Source organism: Penicillium antarcticum (assembly GCF_028974205.1).
Source record: "Penicillium antarcticum strain IBT 31339 chromosome Unknown utg000009l_segment0_segment0, whole genome shotgun sequence".
In the NCBI taxonomy this organism is placed as follows: domain Eukaryota; kingdom Fungi; phylum Ascomycota; class Eurotiomycetes; order Eurotiales; family Aspergillaceae; genus Penicillium; species Penicillium antarcticum.
In genome coordinates this window covers 2,869,706-2,886,206 of record NW_026695307.1, presented here as the reverse complement: position 1 = coordinate 2,886,206, position 16,501 = coordinate 2,869,706, and the positions used below count along the sequence as shown (strand labels likewise).

Sequence of the window (16,501 nt, the reverse complement as noted above, 5' to 3'; positions counted from 1 at the left end):
TTTCAATAGGTCTGATATGTTAAGAAAAGAGTTTGATCTGTGATGAAAGGAAGCTGAGACTAAACGTTCTGATTAAGGACAAGAAGGGCAAAGACTGGCTATTTATCCTTTTGGATTGCCCATGGGCCTTCAGTGGGATTAGAAATCGAATTTATGATTAGAAACAAACCGGAGATTCGGCAATGTATACGAATACATCTTGGCGATTTATGATTCCAGAAAAGGAAGCTTAGCATCTGCAAATGAACTCCACCACATATCATAGATCAGCTTGTCTCTCGCGCCTTACCATTTCGGGACATATATTCCGCCAAGACTTGAGTTGGGCACGCTGATTGGTGGATGTCGAGGTATCAGCGAGCCCTTCGCCACGACCTCGGAAAATACCTCGAGCTGACAGATTGCTCATGTCGCTGAAAATCTCATTGCAACAGCCGAAATATGCGAGTCAAGAAAAAATCAGTCTGTCAGACATGTAGAACACGAAAACTTGGAGTATAGCATCTTATCTCCCTCCAGTGAAAGCGTATCTGACGTGCATTCCAGTGTGACGGCAAACAACCCACCTGTAGCCAGTGTGCTCTAAGAGGGAGGAAGTGTGACTGGGAAATACCAGCCTGGACCTTCGTTTCTCAAACAAGCTCTTTGCCGAATGACTCCGCTTCTATTCAGGACCACACCGCACCCATCCCACCCGTCTGTCTTTCTGACAGTCGTAGGTCTCAAATTGAAGCTATTACGAAAGCTTATATTCCCCAAGAGGAAATCTGTTCGGTATATCCCACCTCGCGTGATGTTCCAAGAGTGTGTGGTGCATGGGTCGGGGTCTTAGCAACGCTTGTTGAACCTTCGACTCCCTCAAGTCGCTATGCACGTGTCTTAGATCCCGCAGTAACAGCATTGAGTCTAGCTCTCGCACATGGATCAGATGCGCAGAAGCTACAGAGTTATTCTTCCGCCGTCGATGCTCTTCGATCAGACACCCAAGTGCTCGAAGAGGGTCTAGATGCTGAATTTGCGGCTGCCATAATGTGCCTGTTCCTAGCAGAGGTACGGATTTTGGTTCTTTGGGAACCTTCTTGAGCCCAACTAATATTTTGACCCTAGCTCATGTTCCCTGACTCGCGTTTTGGCCTTGCCATGCATGTAAACGGTGTATCAGGGCTGTTTCAGACTAGCGGACCGGACCGATTCAAGTCAGGAGCTCTGCAGAGTCTCTTCGTTGGCTTTCGACCTCTGTTGGTATGCAATAATCATGATACATCATTGCACTCCGGTGTCTAATATGTTCTCAGATGGTTCACGCCATTCAATCCCGACAGGCAACGTTCATCGCATCAAATCAATGGATTGAGATACCACTTTCTACTTACAATCCATCTTTGATGCAGCAGCTTATCAATCTTGCTGCAAATCTTCCGTCCCTTCTTGAGGAAGCCGACCGGTTTACAAAAACACCCTATAAACCAGAGAGTACTCAGGTATCAAAACTGCGGGACGCCTACATAGAATTACTTTCCCAACTGGAAAGGTGGGAAGAAGTACTCAATTGTGAGATGCCAGGCTTCTGGGTCCAGAATTCTCACTCAACCCTACGAATACCGAGCCCTCCGGGTACACCTCTCTGGTTCTCGAACATCACCATGGCAAATTTTTGGACACACATCTGGGCTTTTCAGGTCATATGTGTCGTCGAACTTGGTCGCTTGGAGACTTGGTTTCAAAATTGGGGATCTCACCCTTCCAAGCAAGGGACATTCCATCGTTCTGAAGACTTTCAACGGAATATACAAGCCATATCATGCAAAATATGCCTTGGTATGGAATACCTCGTGCAAGATGACATGAAGTTGTTTGGGCCTGCATCTGCAATGCTTCCATTGAAAACTGCTTACCAGGTGCTCAAGGAGGAAAAACAACTTTACATACGAGAAGTGATATATATTGAGAGGATAGTAGAATGCATCGTTGGGAAAGGACTGCAGTCTACACCTTACCTTGTTTATGGCCAATGAGATAGTGTACACGAAAGTTGAATGCATGTCTAGCCTAGCCTCGAGCCATGCAGAAGCATCTCAAATTTCTATCTTCCTGCTTTTGTTTATTTTATATTCTTGTGAGAGTCCTATCGATGGATCGAGCTTCACGCAGCTCTCTACTTTCTGTCTTAATTTCGGCCAGACTTAGAATCAAGGTTATTATATTTAAGTAACTCATTTTAAACAATATTACTCGATTATATAATTCACAGGCCCAAGTACAACCAAAATCTCAAAACAACAATATTTTCCTATAGACTTGGTGTTCGGCCCCACAGCAGATCAAGGCCCGTGACGTGTAACACCTCCGTCGACCGATCACTACTCCGCGATCTCTCTCTCTGCCTTGGGTTTTTAAGATGAACTAGCCAGCCTTGTTTAAACGTCATCTTTCTGTCGATCTCCCGTTGTTCGCGACACCACCGCATTTCGATACATTCCACCGTTCCCCTCAGCATGAAGAGCGCGTGCACCCAGTGACTGAAGACGGCATGGAGAAAACACGGGTTGCTAAGGTTCGAAAGTCCCAGTCGAAGCGACACAAACATCTCACTCACTCGCTATGTCTCTCCAGGTTGACAATGTGACCTTGGCTCGCCGCGGTGAGCAGGTCGATGGTACCCTCCATCTCACCCCTCACCACCTTATCTTTTCGCACACCCCCACGGTTTCCGCCGAAGACCAGGTCAAGGGTGCAATAGTCAGACCTAGAGAGCTCTGGTTTACATACCCCATCATCGCTTTCTGCACCCTGCGCCCGGCTCCCACAGCCTCCCGCCAACTCTCCTCCATCCGCCTTCGATGCCGAGACTTCACCTACGTCTGCTTCTACTTTGTCAATGAATACAAAGCACGAGAAGTGTTTGAGAGCATCAAGCAATGGACCTGTAAATCCAGCCGAATCGATAAACTATATGCCTTTACCTATCAGCCTCCCCCGCCAGAGAAGGAATTCAACGGATGGGACTTGTACGACCCGCGCAAAGAATGGGCGCGCCAGGGTGTCTTGGATGAAGGTCAAGGTTGGCGACTTTCCGAGATAAATGCGAACTATGAAGTCAGACGCCTTCTGTCACGCCCTTGATAGAATACGCTTTGCTAACAACGCACGCAGTTCTCCCCCACATATCCTGCTATCATCCCCGTGCCTTCTTCGATCTCCGATAATACTCTTAACTATGCAGGACGCTACCGATCACGAGCGAGAATCCCAGCTTTAACCTATTTCCACCCTGTCAATAATTGCACAATCACCAGAAGCTCGCAGCCGCTGGTCGGTGTCCGACAGAACCGCAGCATTCAAGATGAGAAGCTTCTTTCAGCCATATTCTTGACCTCTCGATCTGAGCGGCCATTAGCGGACTTTGCCTCGCCTCCTGTGGAAAAAGAATCTTTGGATTCGAGTCCTGGTAGCCCAGAGATAAGCCAGGTGGTGGTACCTGAGCCGCCAAACGCCGAGGACTTGGAAGATAATTTGCTGGCTGCTACAGACGGCGATATTGAGGAGCAGCGCGCTATTTACGGAGCCCAGCAGTCGAATTTGATTGTGGATGCACGACCTACTGTTAATGCGTTTGCCATGCAAGCCGTTGGACTCGGCTCTGAGAACATGGACAACTACAAATTCGCTACCAAGGCATATCTTGGTATTGACAATATCCATGTCATGCGAGACTCGTTGAACAAGGTCATAGATGCCTTAAAGGACTCTGATGTTACACCACTCGGCCCGAATCGCGATCAGTTAGCCCGCAGTGGTTGGCTTAAGCACATTGGTGGGATCCTGGAGGGTGCTAGACTAATCACTCGTCAGGTTGGTCTTACGCATTCCCATGTTCTAATCCACTGTTCCGATGGTTGGGACCGCACAAGTCAGCTCAGTGCACTGAGTCAAATTTGCCTGGATCCATACTATCGGACTTTGGAAGGCTTCATGGTTCTAGTTGAGAAAGATTGGCTTTCGTTTGGACATATGTTCCGACACCGATCGGGTCATTTGAACAGCGAAAAATGGTTCCAGATTGAGAACGAGCGTATTGGTGGAGACCCCAACCGTACATTTGGCGAAGGGGGCGGCGCCGGGAAAGCACTTGAAAATGCTTTCCTTAGCGCCAAGGGTTTCTTTGGCCGGGATAACAACAGCCGAGACTCGTTGCCTGACTCTGATGGGGAGATGCAGAGTTACGATTCCGATAGTCCAGCTGGAAAAAAGGCTAGCCCTACGCCACGCTCAACTGTTTCCGAAAAGGAGTTGACCAAACCGAAAGAGACAAGTCCCGTGTTCCATCAATTCTTGGATGCGACATATCAATTGCTTCACCAGCATCCGACTCGGTTCGAGTTCAACGAACGTTTCCTTCGACGGCTGCTATATCACCTATACTCCTGTCAGTACGGTACATTCTTGTTCAACAACGAGAAAGAGCGCGTGGATTCCAAGGCTCGGGAACGAACCCGTAGCGTCTGGGACTACTTCCTCGCCCGACGAGATCAGTTCACGAACCCTCAGTATGATGCCGACATCGATGACCACAAGCGCGGCAAGGAGCGACTCATCTTCCCCCGCATTAGTGAAACGCGATGGTGGAATGAAGTATTTGGTCGGACAGATGCAGAGATGAACGGACCCCGTCCCTCTCCAAATGCACCAGCAGTGGCTCCAACCGATAGCCCCAATGGAGGGAGAACCCCGATGTTGACGGGCATTGAAACTGCGGGCCAGTCGGTTGACAATGGAGTGCCCGCCAAAACTTTACCGGATGCCGCATCAGCAGGAATGGCAGCTGTGGCGTCTGGCATCTCTAAGCTCACCTTGCCAACAGCCTCAGAGCGCAGCTCAGATGCTGATAAAATGAAGGAAATGAAGGAGCTGGGGGTAGAGATGCAATAACATGAGTCGTGATCCGGGGCATTAGTTTTTAAGATTTTGAGATTTGGCATTTCCGACTCTAATGTATCTCATGGCTGCGTACATTGAGATACGCGGAATTTACTGAAATACCAGATTATCCGGATACCAATTCATATGTCTTTGGATATTCTATGAGTTCTACGGCGAGATTATCACATCCATGAATCTAGAAAACTAGGGCTTGAGCCAATGATGTAATGTATATACCTTACTGCCTTGTGGCCTTGTTGCCTGCCATCCGAGGCAGCACGCTAACCTGAAACAGGGAAGGCGGCGGCAAGCGAGGGTTGAGCCCTGGCCCAAACGGGCAATCAACCCTAGTCCCGAAAAATCCCCACTAAATAATGCACTCTCAGAATTGAAGCCTCTCTCGACCACGACCTCCCCCTCCGTCGACAAATTCCACCACCACCAGGAACGTCAAAATGGCCGCTGTTCAGGGTGCTATCTCCAAGCGCAGAAAGTTCGTCGCCGACGGTGTCTTCTATGCCGAGCTGAACGAGTTCTTCCAGCGCGAGCTGGCCGAGGAGGGCTACTCCGGCGTTGAAGTCCGTGTGACTCCTACTGTCACCGACATCAGTACGTCGCCCCGAAACTCCTATTTCATACTTTCCGTTTGATCGTTTGGTGAAAATTGGACTTGCTGGATGTTGAAAAAAAGAGGTGGAATGCCGGGGCAATGGTTCACAACGATCGCGAGGGATCTGCGGATATCGAAAATCGAATATTGGGACATTCAGATGCTAACGGGTGCTTTTTTTTTACTTTCCAGTCGTCCGTGCCACCCACACCCAGGAGGTTCTCGGTGAGCAGGGTCGCCGCATCCGCGAGCTCACCTCCCTCATCCAGAAGCGTTTCAAGTTCCCCGAGAACTCTGTCTCGCTCTACGCCGCCAAGGTCCAGAACCGCGGTCTCTCCGCTGTCGCTCAGTGCGAGTCCCTCCGCTACAAGCTCCTGAACGGTCTTGCCGTCCGTCGTGCCTGTTACGGTGTCCTCCGTTTCATCATGGAGTCCGGCGCCAAGGGTTGCGAGGTTGTCGTCTCCGGAAAGCTCCGTGCTGCTCGTGCCAAGTCCATGAAGTTCACCGTACGTCTACACCGATATTGGAGGGGATTGTTGAGTTTGCGCATTGGGAAATGATTGCAATGGATCACCCACGGCTGTTCATCAATGCGCAAGCCACATTTCATCCTAAACAACTACTCGAAGCAAGAATGAACAACTAACACAATTTAACAGGACGGCTTCATGATCCACTCCGGTCAGCCCGCCAAGGAGTTCATTGACTCCGCTACCCGCCACGTTCTCCTCCGCCAGGGTGTTCTCGGAATCAAGGTCAAGATCATGCGCGGCTCCGACCCTGAGGGCAAGGCCGGCCCCCAGAAGACTCTCCCCGACTCGGTTACCATCATCGAGCCCAAGGAGGAGCAGCCCGTCCTCCAGCCCATGTCCCAGGACTACGGTGCTAAGGCCCTTGCCGCCCAGCAGCTCGCTGAGCAGCAGCGTCAGGCTGAGCAGCAGGCCGCAGAGGCTGAGGGTGGTGCCGAGACTTTCGCTCAGGAGTAAATCTTGTTTTACGAATAAATTAGGCCCGGCTATTCCTTTCTTCTTCCATCTGTCCTAAACCTAACCTGATACTCTACCTCACGCAATCAAAATTACATGACACTTCAAGCCTGGGTCTATTTGCGCTCTCTATCGCATTTTATCGTAATGTTTTGTGGTCTATCAACTTGTTCTTGAATGGAGACCTCTCCGAATAATGAGCAGATGTCAACCTTGAGTAAACAGTAGTTGGTAATTTGGATTTCTTAGACTATACGGTATGTGTTATCCGTGTTGATATACAACAGCCAGGTTTTATATAAGCCCTCGATCTACTTGTATATAAAGCGAGGGTTGAGCCAGGTTTTCAGAATACATCTAACAATTTTATCAAACAGCTTTTCGTCATTCTTATTCAGACTTCGTGCGTCAAGTCAGTATATATATAGATTATATGGATGCTTTGTCTGCGCTCTTCAGGTATTTTGCGGCAGTAATACAAAAAGCTATAATAGAGAATGAATAGGTTAAGTTCTTGATGTACTAGACATGATAAGCATTTATGTACTTTTTTTTTTCAATTGCTTTTAGCCATTTTCATAGCTGAAATCAAAATAACACTACTGACAATCATATCCCCCTCATGTTATCATCTAACTGCGTCACTGGTATAAAGCCCCACGAACGTGGGCTCTAAGGATACTCAAATTCTAAACAAGCTTGTTTACAGGAAAGCCTCAACGTTGAGTTCCAAAGTACTGGTGGGGTACTTCAGACCGTAATTTCCAAGCACGGTGGGGTGCAGGACACCGAAAGCACCGATGACGGACTCCTTGCCGGCAATGCGGACGTGGATAGAGGCGGCGTGGCCGGGGAAGTAGGTGGGGTCTAGAAAGTTAGTTCCATGGGATCTCAATGGATAAGACTAGTTAATACATACCATCCAGCTCCTTGATCCAGTACTGTGAGTCGCTGGCAGCGGTGTTCTCAAGACCCTCCTCGCCGGTGATACAGGCGCTCTTGAGCATGGCCATGACACGGTCGAGAAGACCGTGGACGATTTCGAATCCACTGGACTTGCCGTAGAAGGCAGCGGCAAAGTGTCGCTCGTTGCGGCTCTTGCGCTCCAGGGAAAGATCCTTGAAGGCGACATCGCTGACCTCGAAGATCTTCATGGGAATAGAGTGATTCTTGTTTTCACCAATGGTCTTCAGAAGACCCGGGACCAGGCTGGTGCGGACAACCTGGAACTCGAGGGTCTTGGGGTTGGCCAGCTTGACGGCGGTGTTTCCATCATCCTTGCGGTTCAACCACCCGAAGTTCTCGTCGTGCGAGCACAAGATCAGAGGCATCACCTCGGACCAGCCGGCCATAGCAGTCTCCACACGAACAATGTCAGAAAGCTTGTTAATGGGAAGAGGCTTGGCGACTGTGCCGGAAATGTCGGGGAATGCACGGGGAAGAGAGTTGAAACCGTAGGCAATGGCTACATCCTCCATGATATCGCACTGGTGGAGAACATCAGCGCGGGTTGCGGGGATTTCGACATCAATGGTATCAGGGTTGTTTGTGGAGGGCTTGGCGCGGTAGGCCATCTTGGTGAGACGGCTGCTGATTTCAGCAGGGCTGAGGTTCAAGCCACAGCACTGGTTGATGTATGAGACCTCGGCCTGAGTGGTGCGGGGGGTGATATCAGGGCTGACACGAGTCTCCTTGTTGTGTTCAGAGACAATCTGGACGGGCTCGATACTAATTTTGAGTTAACATGTGTATCCGTGGAACCAAGTAGCCGGCAACCTACGTGAAAGGCTCCGCGGTGTATTGGGAGAACATGGTGACCATCATCTTAGTCACAATGTCGAGCTTAGTCTTATCAAGAGCTGTGATTTCAATGAAGACATTTGTGGTGTGCAGGCCGATCTTTGAGTGATCGCTGTTGATAATAGGGGGCAAAGAGCAGACAGTCCGCTTGGAGTCGTAAATGATTGGGTACACTGGGGAGTCACGAATAATGTGCAGGTACTTGCCCAGTTGCGGGTGTTTCTGTTCAAAAGTCAGAGAAAAAGTTCCACAAGGTAAATATAAAAGAATCCGTCTAACCTCATAGAAGCTCATCAACTCCTCGCCGTCCATTTCCTTGGTCTGGTTCAATGGGGTGAACTTGATGTCCTTGGGAGGGTGGGCCTCATAGGTGAAAGGACCCTGGACGGTGTCCAAGTCGTGGGTACCAATTGAGACCAGAGTTCTTTGACGGGCCAAGTTCTGGTGAAGCTTGTCCTGAAGAGCAATGAAGGACTCGTAGCGAGCCTGGTCGAATTTGACATTTCGTAGAATGGCGCCGGACACATAGGGTCTGACCTTCGTGGTCTATTTCTGGTGTTTAGCATGCGAGCCTCCAACAGGTATGTAAGGGTATACCGACGTCTTCCTTCACAATAATCTGCTGCATCTGTCCATTCACTGGCGGGACCAACCTGTACTCGGGGAGCGGCTTCCGTTCCAGGAAGATGTTGAGCATGAGCGCAATGCCCTCGAAGCACAGCAAATCATATCTGCAAAGTTTCTCAGCCTATATGTCCTCCAAATTCAATCCATGCGCTCATTCATACCGGTTGGCGGGGATTTCGATCTTGAGCTGGGGAGGTTCTTGCACTCCGTCGACGATGGGGCGGTCCGAGTTTGTAGTCTATTGGCTCTCAGCTTGTGGTCCTGATTAATTTTATGTTGTTTGGGGAAGCGTACATCCTCGTCAAGCTCGATACCTATTTGCAGAGTTAGCCCACGTTCCGCATGACTGCCCGATAGGCTACTTACCGAACTCGAAGCACAGCTCGTCGAATTCCTCCGTAGTATAGCTAAGCCGGCGCAAAATCAGATTAGCAGTGTACAATTCCACATTGGGCTACAGCGAACGTACTCTCGGCCCAGCTCCTTGAAGAGAGCGGCCTTGTCGACCGAGATGGTGGGCATGGTGGGGGTTGATGCGAGGCAATTCTGGAAACAATCAGTGGGAAATTCGGGTATGAACCTGAGAGCAAGCCCTAAAAATATCAAAACAGGATACAGGGAAAGACCGTACAGACGAGAGAAAGGTGCGCAGTACAAAAGTCCAAAGAGATGACTCCGATGGGAAATTCTGCCCGCAAGCCACCACCGCCACAGATATCCCCCTCTTTTGTGACACGTATTGGTATGGTCATTCCCTTCCGTCATTGCCCTTTTCCCGCATTCACCGCCGGTATGTCATTTACCCTCTCTGTGTTTGGTGAACAAACCTCGCTCCGTCTCTACCAACTCCATCCCCTTGTCATCTCAAACCTCCCCCGCGAAGATTCGGAGCGGCTTTGAAAACTCATATCGCTTCTCTCCAGTTCATGAACACATCCTATACCTATTTTCAGCCATCATTCACCGTGTCAGGTCTATCCACCTGAGATCACCTCTTTCCTCAGAACTGGGACCTGCCACATCCTTGCCTTCTAGGCTGTTTCCATTGACCTCATAACACTTCCAAAATTCACAATGGAGGGCCAGAACGAGAACGACGAGCTGTATCCCATCGCTGTGCTCATTGACGAGCTGAAGGTACACACAAGGTCCCCCTCCTGCAGGTGGTGGTAGCGAATATCGGAGCTCACATTTAATGACCCCCATAGCACGATGATGTCCTCCTCAGACTTAATGCAATTCACCGCCTATCCACCATCGCGCTCGCCTTAGGCCCCGACAGAACCCGCGAGGAGCTTATCCCATTCCTTGATGGTTGGTTATCACGCTCATCTTCCTGGCGATCGAATCCACCTGACATTATTCATCGCTAGATTCCGTGGAGGACGAGGACGAAGTTTTGACCGCGCTGAGCGAAGAACTTGGCAATTTCACAGAATATGTTGGTGGCCCGGAGCATGGCCACGTGCTCCTCTCTCCGCTGGAGAATTTGGCGGCCATCGAGGAGCCTCTAGTCAGAGAAAAGGTATATACGACTTGGTTTTCGATATGAGATGGAATTCTGACTGCTTGAATCAGGCTGTTGAATCGCTTAACAAAGTATGCGAGCAACTCTCAGAGAGTCAGGTTGAGGAACACTTTGTCCCTCTCGTCCTGCGCCTGTCAAAGGCAGACTGGTTCACCTCAAAGGTCTCCGCGACCGGCCTCTACTCCACACCATACCGGAAAGCTACCCCCGCGCTGCAACAGAGCCTCCGACAGCACTTCGGAGCCTTGGTACACGATGAAACCCCGATGGTCCGGCGACAGGCGGCAAACAACTTGGCCAAGTTCGTGAAGGAGATGCAGAGTCAGGTCATTATCGATGAAATAATTCCTCTCTTCCAATACTTGGCGGGTGACGATCAGGATAGCGTTCGTCTGCTCACCGTGGATATTCTTATCGCAATTGCAGAGGAGATTCCAAAGGAGCAACAACCCAGCCACGGTGTCTTGCTCACATCGCTGCGCAGTCTGTTTGAGGACAAAAGCTGGAGAGTTCGATACATGGTTGCCGATCGCTATGAGAAGGTCCGTTCACAGTTCATCCGATATTGGTATCAATGACATACAAGCAGTACTGACACATGTCATAGATTGCTAAAGCTGTCCATGAAGAGGTTATCACTCGTGACATGGTTCCCGCCTTTGTCAAGCTTCTGAAGGACACGGAGGCCGAGGTTCGCACTGCGATTGCTGGCCAAATTCCTGGTATGATACCCTTTGCCGTGTGTCACAAGTAAAAGTGACTGACTTTTGATTCAGGCTTCTGCCATTTGATCGATCGCGACACTCTTCTTAATGAGATCATGACTAGTGTAGAAGACCTGGTGTCTGACCCATCTCAGCACGTCCGGGCTTCTCTGGGTACTCAGATTAGCGGACTTGCACCCATTCTGGGCAAGGACGAGTTCGTCCCACCGATTCCTATGAGATGAGATCAATTGCTAATAACACCTCTAGGACTATTGCTCATCTCCTTCCTATGTTCCTTCAGATGCTCAAGGATGAGTTCCCTGATGTCCGCCTGCACATCATCTCCAAGCTCGAACAAGTCAACAAAGGTGGGAAGGCAGTTTGGTATTTTGCCATGCAAGGACTTTGTTCTAACATCTTTATAGTTATTGGCATCCAGCTTCTATCCCAGTCCCTTCTCCCCGCCATCGTTCAACTGGCCGAGGACAAGCAATGGCGCGTGCGCCTTGCTATCATTGAATATATCCCTCTTCTCGCCAGCCAATTGGGAGTCGAGTTCTTCGATGAGCAGTTGAGCGATCTTTGCATGGGATGGCTCGGAGATACTGTCTTCTCAATCCGAGAGGCTGCTACTGATAACTTGAAAAAACTGACCGAGGTGTTTGGTGTAGAGTGGTCGAAGGCTTCTATTATTCCCAAGGTGATGGCCATGGGACAACACCCCAACTATCTTTACCGCATGACAACATGCTTCGCTGTTTCTGTAAGTTCTCCCTACTTCTGCGCACATTATAATCGCTAATCAGTATTAGACTCTTGCTCCTGTCGTCACAGTCGATATCATCGAGAGCTCTCTCCTCCCTATTCTGGAGCGTCTTGTGACGGACGATATCCCCAACATCCGATTCAATGTCGCCAAATCGTACGCTGTACTTATCTCCACCTTGCGTCGTCTGCCGGCCGATAAGACCTTGGTTGAGGTTGAGAAGTCAGAGGAAACCATTGAGCCCTCACCTCAAAGCCAGGAGTTGATTCAGAACAGAGTTGTGCCCAGTTTGGAGAAGCTACAGGACGATGACGATGTGGATGTCCGATACTTCGCTACAACTGCTGGTGGCAACCAGGATGAGACCATGCAAACCTCCCCTTGAATTTTATGCAATTGGGTGATTACATCATCTGCTCTGGGGAAAGACATGATTTGGATACCCGCAGGCAAGGGACAGGACGCGGGACATTCTGTCACGTTAGAGAACAACCAGCAAGAAACTGGGATGAGATGTCTTGGTGGCGTTTTTAATGTAGAGAGCTTGGTCGACACATAATCATTGAGCCGTCTAGAGTAGTCTCAAAAGCAAATGCGAGAATATTGATAACACTTTCCTTTCTAAGACATTAAAAGTTTCGACCACGTTCCTCTGCATATATGATATGATATTGTCATCTCTCTAGAGCTTGCATGTCCTACACAGGTGCCCAGCAGGTGGGCTGGACGCGTCAAATGCAATTTATTTGTCAGCGGGCCTGGGGAAAAGAATAAGCCGACCACGTAGCCTCTGATATTGGACATTGCAGTTGCATTCGTTGCCAGTAAATACTCGGTACATCTTGAATACTCATCGGCATCAAGCTGTTCCCCCTTGTATTTTCACCTTGTTAAAAGGACAGCTCTAAGTGGCCGGGCATATTTGAATTCCCAACTTGTTGATTTCATACCATATACGGACCCATCGGACCTTACAAAAGCCCCTGTGCCATCTCATATTCAGCCTTGGGGTGTACAGCAAGTGAAACATGTCGTCGTCATGGCCATGGCATTTCATTGCCCTCTCTGAATCCGACAAGCTACATCGCCGGGACCTTCTTGATCTCCGAGGACAGTATGCACAATGGTCTATTGTCCTAGCCTTGGTTGCAGCTCGAGTCATCCGAACCCTGGCAAAAGCCTCCGGGAAGACATCAAAGCCAGCCCGTGGGCTACTCTCGTGGTGGGATCGGCCACTTGTTTCTGGATGGATAGAAACTCGGCGACAGTATTTCATCTGCGGAGTCTGGCTATCCTGGCTTGTAAGCCTCTCGGTTTGGAACAGTGGAGATGGTACGAGATAAATCCATATCGAATGAGAATGACCAAGAATCAGCTACTGACATATTCCGCAGACTACCTTCATTTGACCAAAGCATTGGGTCATGTCGGCCTGTCTCAGATCCCTTTACAGGTCTTGATGTCTCCAGCAGCGTATATCTCAACTACCAAGCCAGGAGCTTCATCGTTATGCGCGGTTTTGACTGGGATCTCTCAGCCAACTCTGACACCCTACCACCGTCTCTTTGGCCGAATTGTTGTCTCGCCTCTCCTCCTCGCCCATGCCTCACTTTACATGAACTTTTTCGTGCAGAACACTCATCCCGAGTTCGGTCTCTTAGTCTTCAAGCGAGTCCGTGACTTTGATGTCCAATGCGGCCTGCTTGCGATCTTCTCAGCGGTGTCTCTCTTCCTCTTTGCGCGACCTCGTGGTGCTAAGCAGAGTGGACTTCAAGGTTGGCTAATGCAAGGGCCCGTCCAAGAACGCAGGCGCATGTTTTACCTATACCATGTGTTTTTGGTCGTGGTGTTGTGTGGTGCTGCTTACTTCCATGTCAAGCAGGCGCAAAAGTACATGATTCAGACTCTATCAGCCTCGGTACTCAATGGGGTTTGTTCTTGGGCAGTGGTGCAGTGGGAAGGTCGACGATAAAATAAAGTATATATGATTCAATGCTGACAAGCTAACCAAGACCCTGTATCTGAGTTGCCTAAAAGAGTGGAGATATATAGCTCCACCATCGATCAATGAATGAGCATTAATTGAACATGCGATATCCGGAGACTTTATTCAAGCCTTTCCCCAAGCTTTCCGCCCTGTAAGAAATTTCTGAAATGTCTTCCTTCATGCCTCCTATTATTTGTCAATGGTGGCATGTCCGGGGGCTCTACAGCTGTACAAACGCCACCTATACAAGTAGCCCTCGGCTTTGAAAAGCAAGGAACTAAAGGAATGCAGCATTATCTCAGCTTCATGTTTCCGTACTCTATCTTAACTATTCTCTTCGACCCCTAGGGCTGTTGACAGAGATTACGTATTCTGCGGCCCCAAGTCTTGGCGCCATTAATAGCGAGTCTCGACTTTCTGGGCTCCCTCCCTACTCAGCCCTGTACGTGTGCTCTTCACCCATGCCTCACCCCAATGGCAGCATGCGCCTCCAACGGCTAATTGTACTGCTGGCAATTGGCACCGTCGCCTGTCTTTCTCTTTTATTATTGCGATCCTCAGCCCCGACTCCAGAGCCCGTTGACCTCCCCCCTCCCGAACCGATCCAGCACCCCAAACTCCACGACGGGCAGACATCATGGCCCCCTGAGAAACAACACCCCATTTCGCGATTGATCGAGAATGCGCAGCAGAACTTTGATCATGCGCGGTCACGACAGTCCCAGACCCTGGCGGAGGCCGTGGCGGAGTACCAGCGCCGCTATAATATGCACCCGCCGCCCCATTTCGACAAGTGGTTCGAGTTCGCCCAAGCGAAGGGTGTCCAATTTGTCGACGAGTTCGATTCTATCTATCACTCTCTCCTACCATTCTGGGGCCTCAAGCCCGCGACAATTCGTGAACGGGCGCGAGAGACACTTGGATTTGACAATGCTGTGCTTGGAGTCCTGGTCCGTGATGGTAAGGTGTCCTTAACGGATGGCGGTGGTGATGATCGGAAATGGCAGCGAGATGCCACGGCTGGCATGATGGATGCTTTCGTGAAGTACTTGCCAGATATGGACTTGGTGTTCAACACTCACGACGAGCCTCGCGTGATCATCCCTAGCGCAGACCTCCGACGATTTGTGCAGAAAGCAAAGGACCAAGTGATTCCTTCCGCTTTCAAAAAACCCAACCCGACCAACGCGTGGTCCCCTCGCCCCTCGGATCTCAACAAGGGCGATCGTATCGATGAAGTGCGCACCACTCGTTTCAACCGCTTCGCTCACCAGCCTACCTGGACGAATTCCCGAATCTCCTGTCCCGTGGATAGCCCCGCGCGCTCCCTTGACGACGACGCTCCAGATGATGTTAGCCCCTATGCGTTTGGTGAACTAGGTTTCATTTACAACACTACGGCGGCCTCTGACATCTGCTATACTCCCTCCCTCCGTTCTTCGTATGGCTTCTTCGACCGACCTAACGCCTTCGATGTGGTTCACGATCTGTTTCCTATCTTCTCGCAGAGCAAGATTTCCAGTTTCCAGGATATTCTCTACCCGAGTCCTTGGTACTGGGCAGACAAGGTGCCATATGACAAGAGCAAGGATTTTGCTTGGGAGGCCAAGACTGATCGCATGTACTGGCGCGGCTCAACAACGGGTGGATTTTCCCGTGCAGGTGGCTGGCGCCGCCAGCATAGGCAGCAGCTGGTTGACAATGTCAACGGCTTGGGAAATACCAAGATCATGGCCCACCAGCCGGACAACACATGGGTCTCACAGGAAGTGAGCCGGGATATGAACCGTGACTTGTTTGATGTCAAGTTCACCTTCATTGGTCAGTGTGACCCCGACGACTGCAATGCGCAGATCGAGTACTTTGGTGTTGTCAAGGCGGCTGGCCAGCAAGATGCGTGGGCACACAAGTATCTCCTTGACATCGACGGAAACGCCTTTAGTGGACGTTTCCATGCTTTCCTACACAGCAACAGCATGGTCTATAAGATTGCCATTTTCCGCGAATGGCACGACGAGTGGCTGAAGCCCTGGGTACACTACGTGCCTCTCAGCTTGAAAGGTAACGAGTATACCGAGAGCATGCGTTACTTCACCGCAGAGGAAGAGGGTAAGAAGTCTGCTCTTCAGATTGCGAACCAGGGCCAGCGCTGGGCCCAACAAACATTACGAAATGAAGACTTGGAAGTTTGGTTCTTCCGGTTACTCTTGGAGTAAGTCCTACTCTATGTCTAGATTTGAAATTCCCTGCTAACCCTCCACCAGGTATGGCCGTCTAGTCGACGATAACCGTGAACAATTGGGCTTCATCCTTTGAGCAACCTAATATCTCCCCACCGGTGCTCTGTATATACTCCCTTTCTTCCTGAGGTCTTTGTGACATGCTTTGCTGAGCCTCCATTAAGCCCCATGTGGGTACTCGACGAGATCATGGCTTTCCCCGACCTTTTTGTTTTTCTCTATTGGATTGTATCGACATGCATGTTAATACCCTTTTCTTATTCCTCTTGTTTCATCCTCTTGGACGGTTTGACGGGTTTGGACCCTCCCGATGATATTCGGTTGCATGTG

General features: G+C 49.9%; 6 protein-coding genes across 6 annotated transcripts; 5 read left to right on the top strand and 1 right to left on the bottom strand.

Annotated features, from left to right (window-relative positions):
- Nucleotides 1-2,601: 2,601 nt before the first annotated feature.
- On the top strand, nucleotides 2,602-4,929 carry N7508_009451 (phosphatidylinositol-3-phosphatase YMR1; the record flags this gene model as incomplete). Its single annotated transcript, XM_058467514.1, has 2 exons — nucleotides 2,602-3,096; nucleotides 3,154-4,929. 2 exons carry the CDS (start codon nucleotides 2,602-2,604, stop codon nucleotides 4,927-4,929), a joined length of 2,271 nt encoding a protein of 756 aa, XP_058315360.1.
- A 446-nt stretch (nucleotides 4,930-5,375) lies between these two features.
- On the top strand, nucleotides 5,376-6,516 carry N7508_009450 (40S ribosomal protein uS3; the record flags this gene model as incomplete). The annotated part of the gene is made up of 3 exons (XM_058467513.1): nucleotides 5,376-5,529; nucleotides 5,723-6,036; nucleotides 6,190-6,516. The coding sequence occupies 3 exons, from the start codon at nucleotides 5,376-5,378 to the stop codon at nucleotides 6,514-6,516; spliced, it is 795 nt and encodes a 264-aa protein (XP_058315359.1).
- Nucleotides 6,517-7,219: 703 nt separating this feature from the next.
- On the bottom strand, nucleotides 7,220-9,465 carry N7508_009449 (phenylalanine--tRNA ligase subunit beta; the record flags this gene model as incomplete). The annotated part of the gene is made up of 9 exons (XM_058467512.1): nucleotides 7,220-7,383; nucleotides 7,436-8,244; nucleotides 8,297-8,538; nucleotides 8,596-8,862; nucleotides 8,918-9,047; nucleotides 9,105-9,181; nucleotides 9,238-9,257; nucleotides 9,310-9,350; nucleotides 9,413-9,465. The coding sequence occupies 9 exons, from the start codon at nucleotides 9,463-9,465 to the stop codon at nucleotides 7,220-7,222; spliced, it is 1,803 nt and encodes a 600-aa protein (XP_058315358.1).
- A 552-nt stretch (nucleotides 9,466-10,017) lies between these two features.
- Nucleotides 10,018-12,329, top strand: N7508_009448 (protein phosphatase 2A structural subunit TPD3; the record flags this gene model as incomplete). The annotated part of the gene is made up of 9 exons (XM_058467511.1): nucleotides 10,018-10,080; nucleotides 10,152-10,257; nucleotides 10,317-10,468; nucleotides 10,522-11,013; nucleotides 11,079-11,193; nucleotides 11,248-11,392; nucleotides 11,446-11,546; nucleotides 11,604-11,941; nucleotides 11,991-12,329. 9 exons carry the CDS (start codon nucleotides 10,018-10,020, stop codon nucleotides 12,327-12,329), a joined length of 1,851 nt encoding a protein of 616 aa, XP_058315357.1.
- Nucleotides 12,330-12,972: 643 nt separating this feature from the next.
- N7508_009447 (ferric reductase-like transmembrane domain-containing protein) lies at nucleotides 12,973-13,916 on the top strand (the record flags this gene model as incomplete). Its single annotated transcript, XM_058467510.1, has 2 exons — nucleotides 12,973-13,276; nucleotides 13,339-13,916. 2 exons carry the CDS (start codon nucleotides 12,973-12,975, stop codon nucleotides 13,914-13,916), a joined length of 882 nt encoding a protein of 293 aa, XP_058315356.1.
- Nucleotides 13,917-14,392: 476 nt separating this feature from the next.
- On the top strand, nucleotides 14,393-16,247 carry N7508_009446 (putative capsule-associated protein CAP1; the record flags this gene model as incomplete). The annotated part of the gene is made up of 2 exons (XM_058467509.1): nucleotides 14,393-16,143; nucleotides 16,196-16,247. 2 exons carry the CDS (start codon nucleotides 14,393-14,395, stop codon nucleotides 16,245-16,247), a joined length of 1,803 nt encoding a protein of 600 aa, XP_058315355.1.
- Nucleotides 16,248-16,501: the final 254 nt, after the last annotated feature.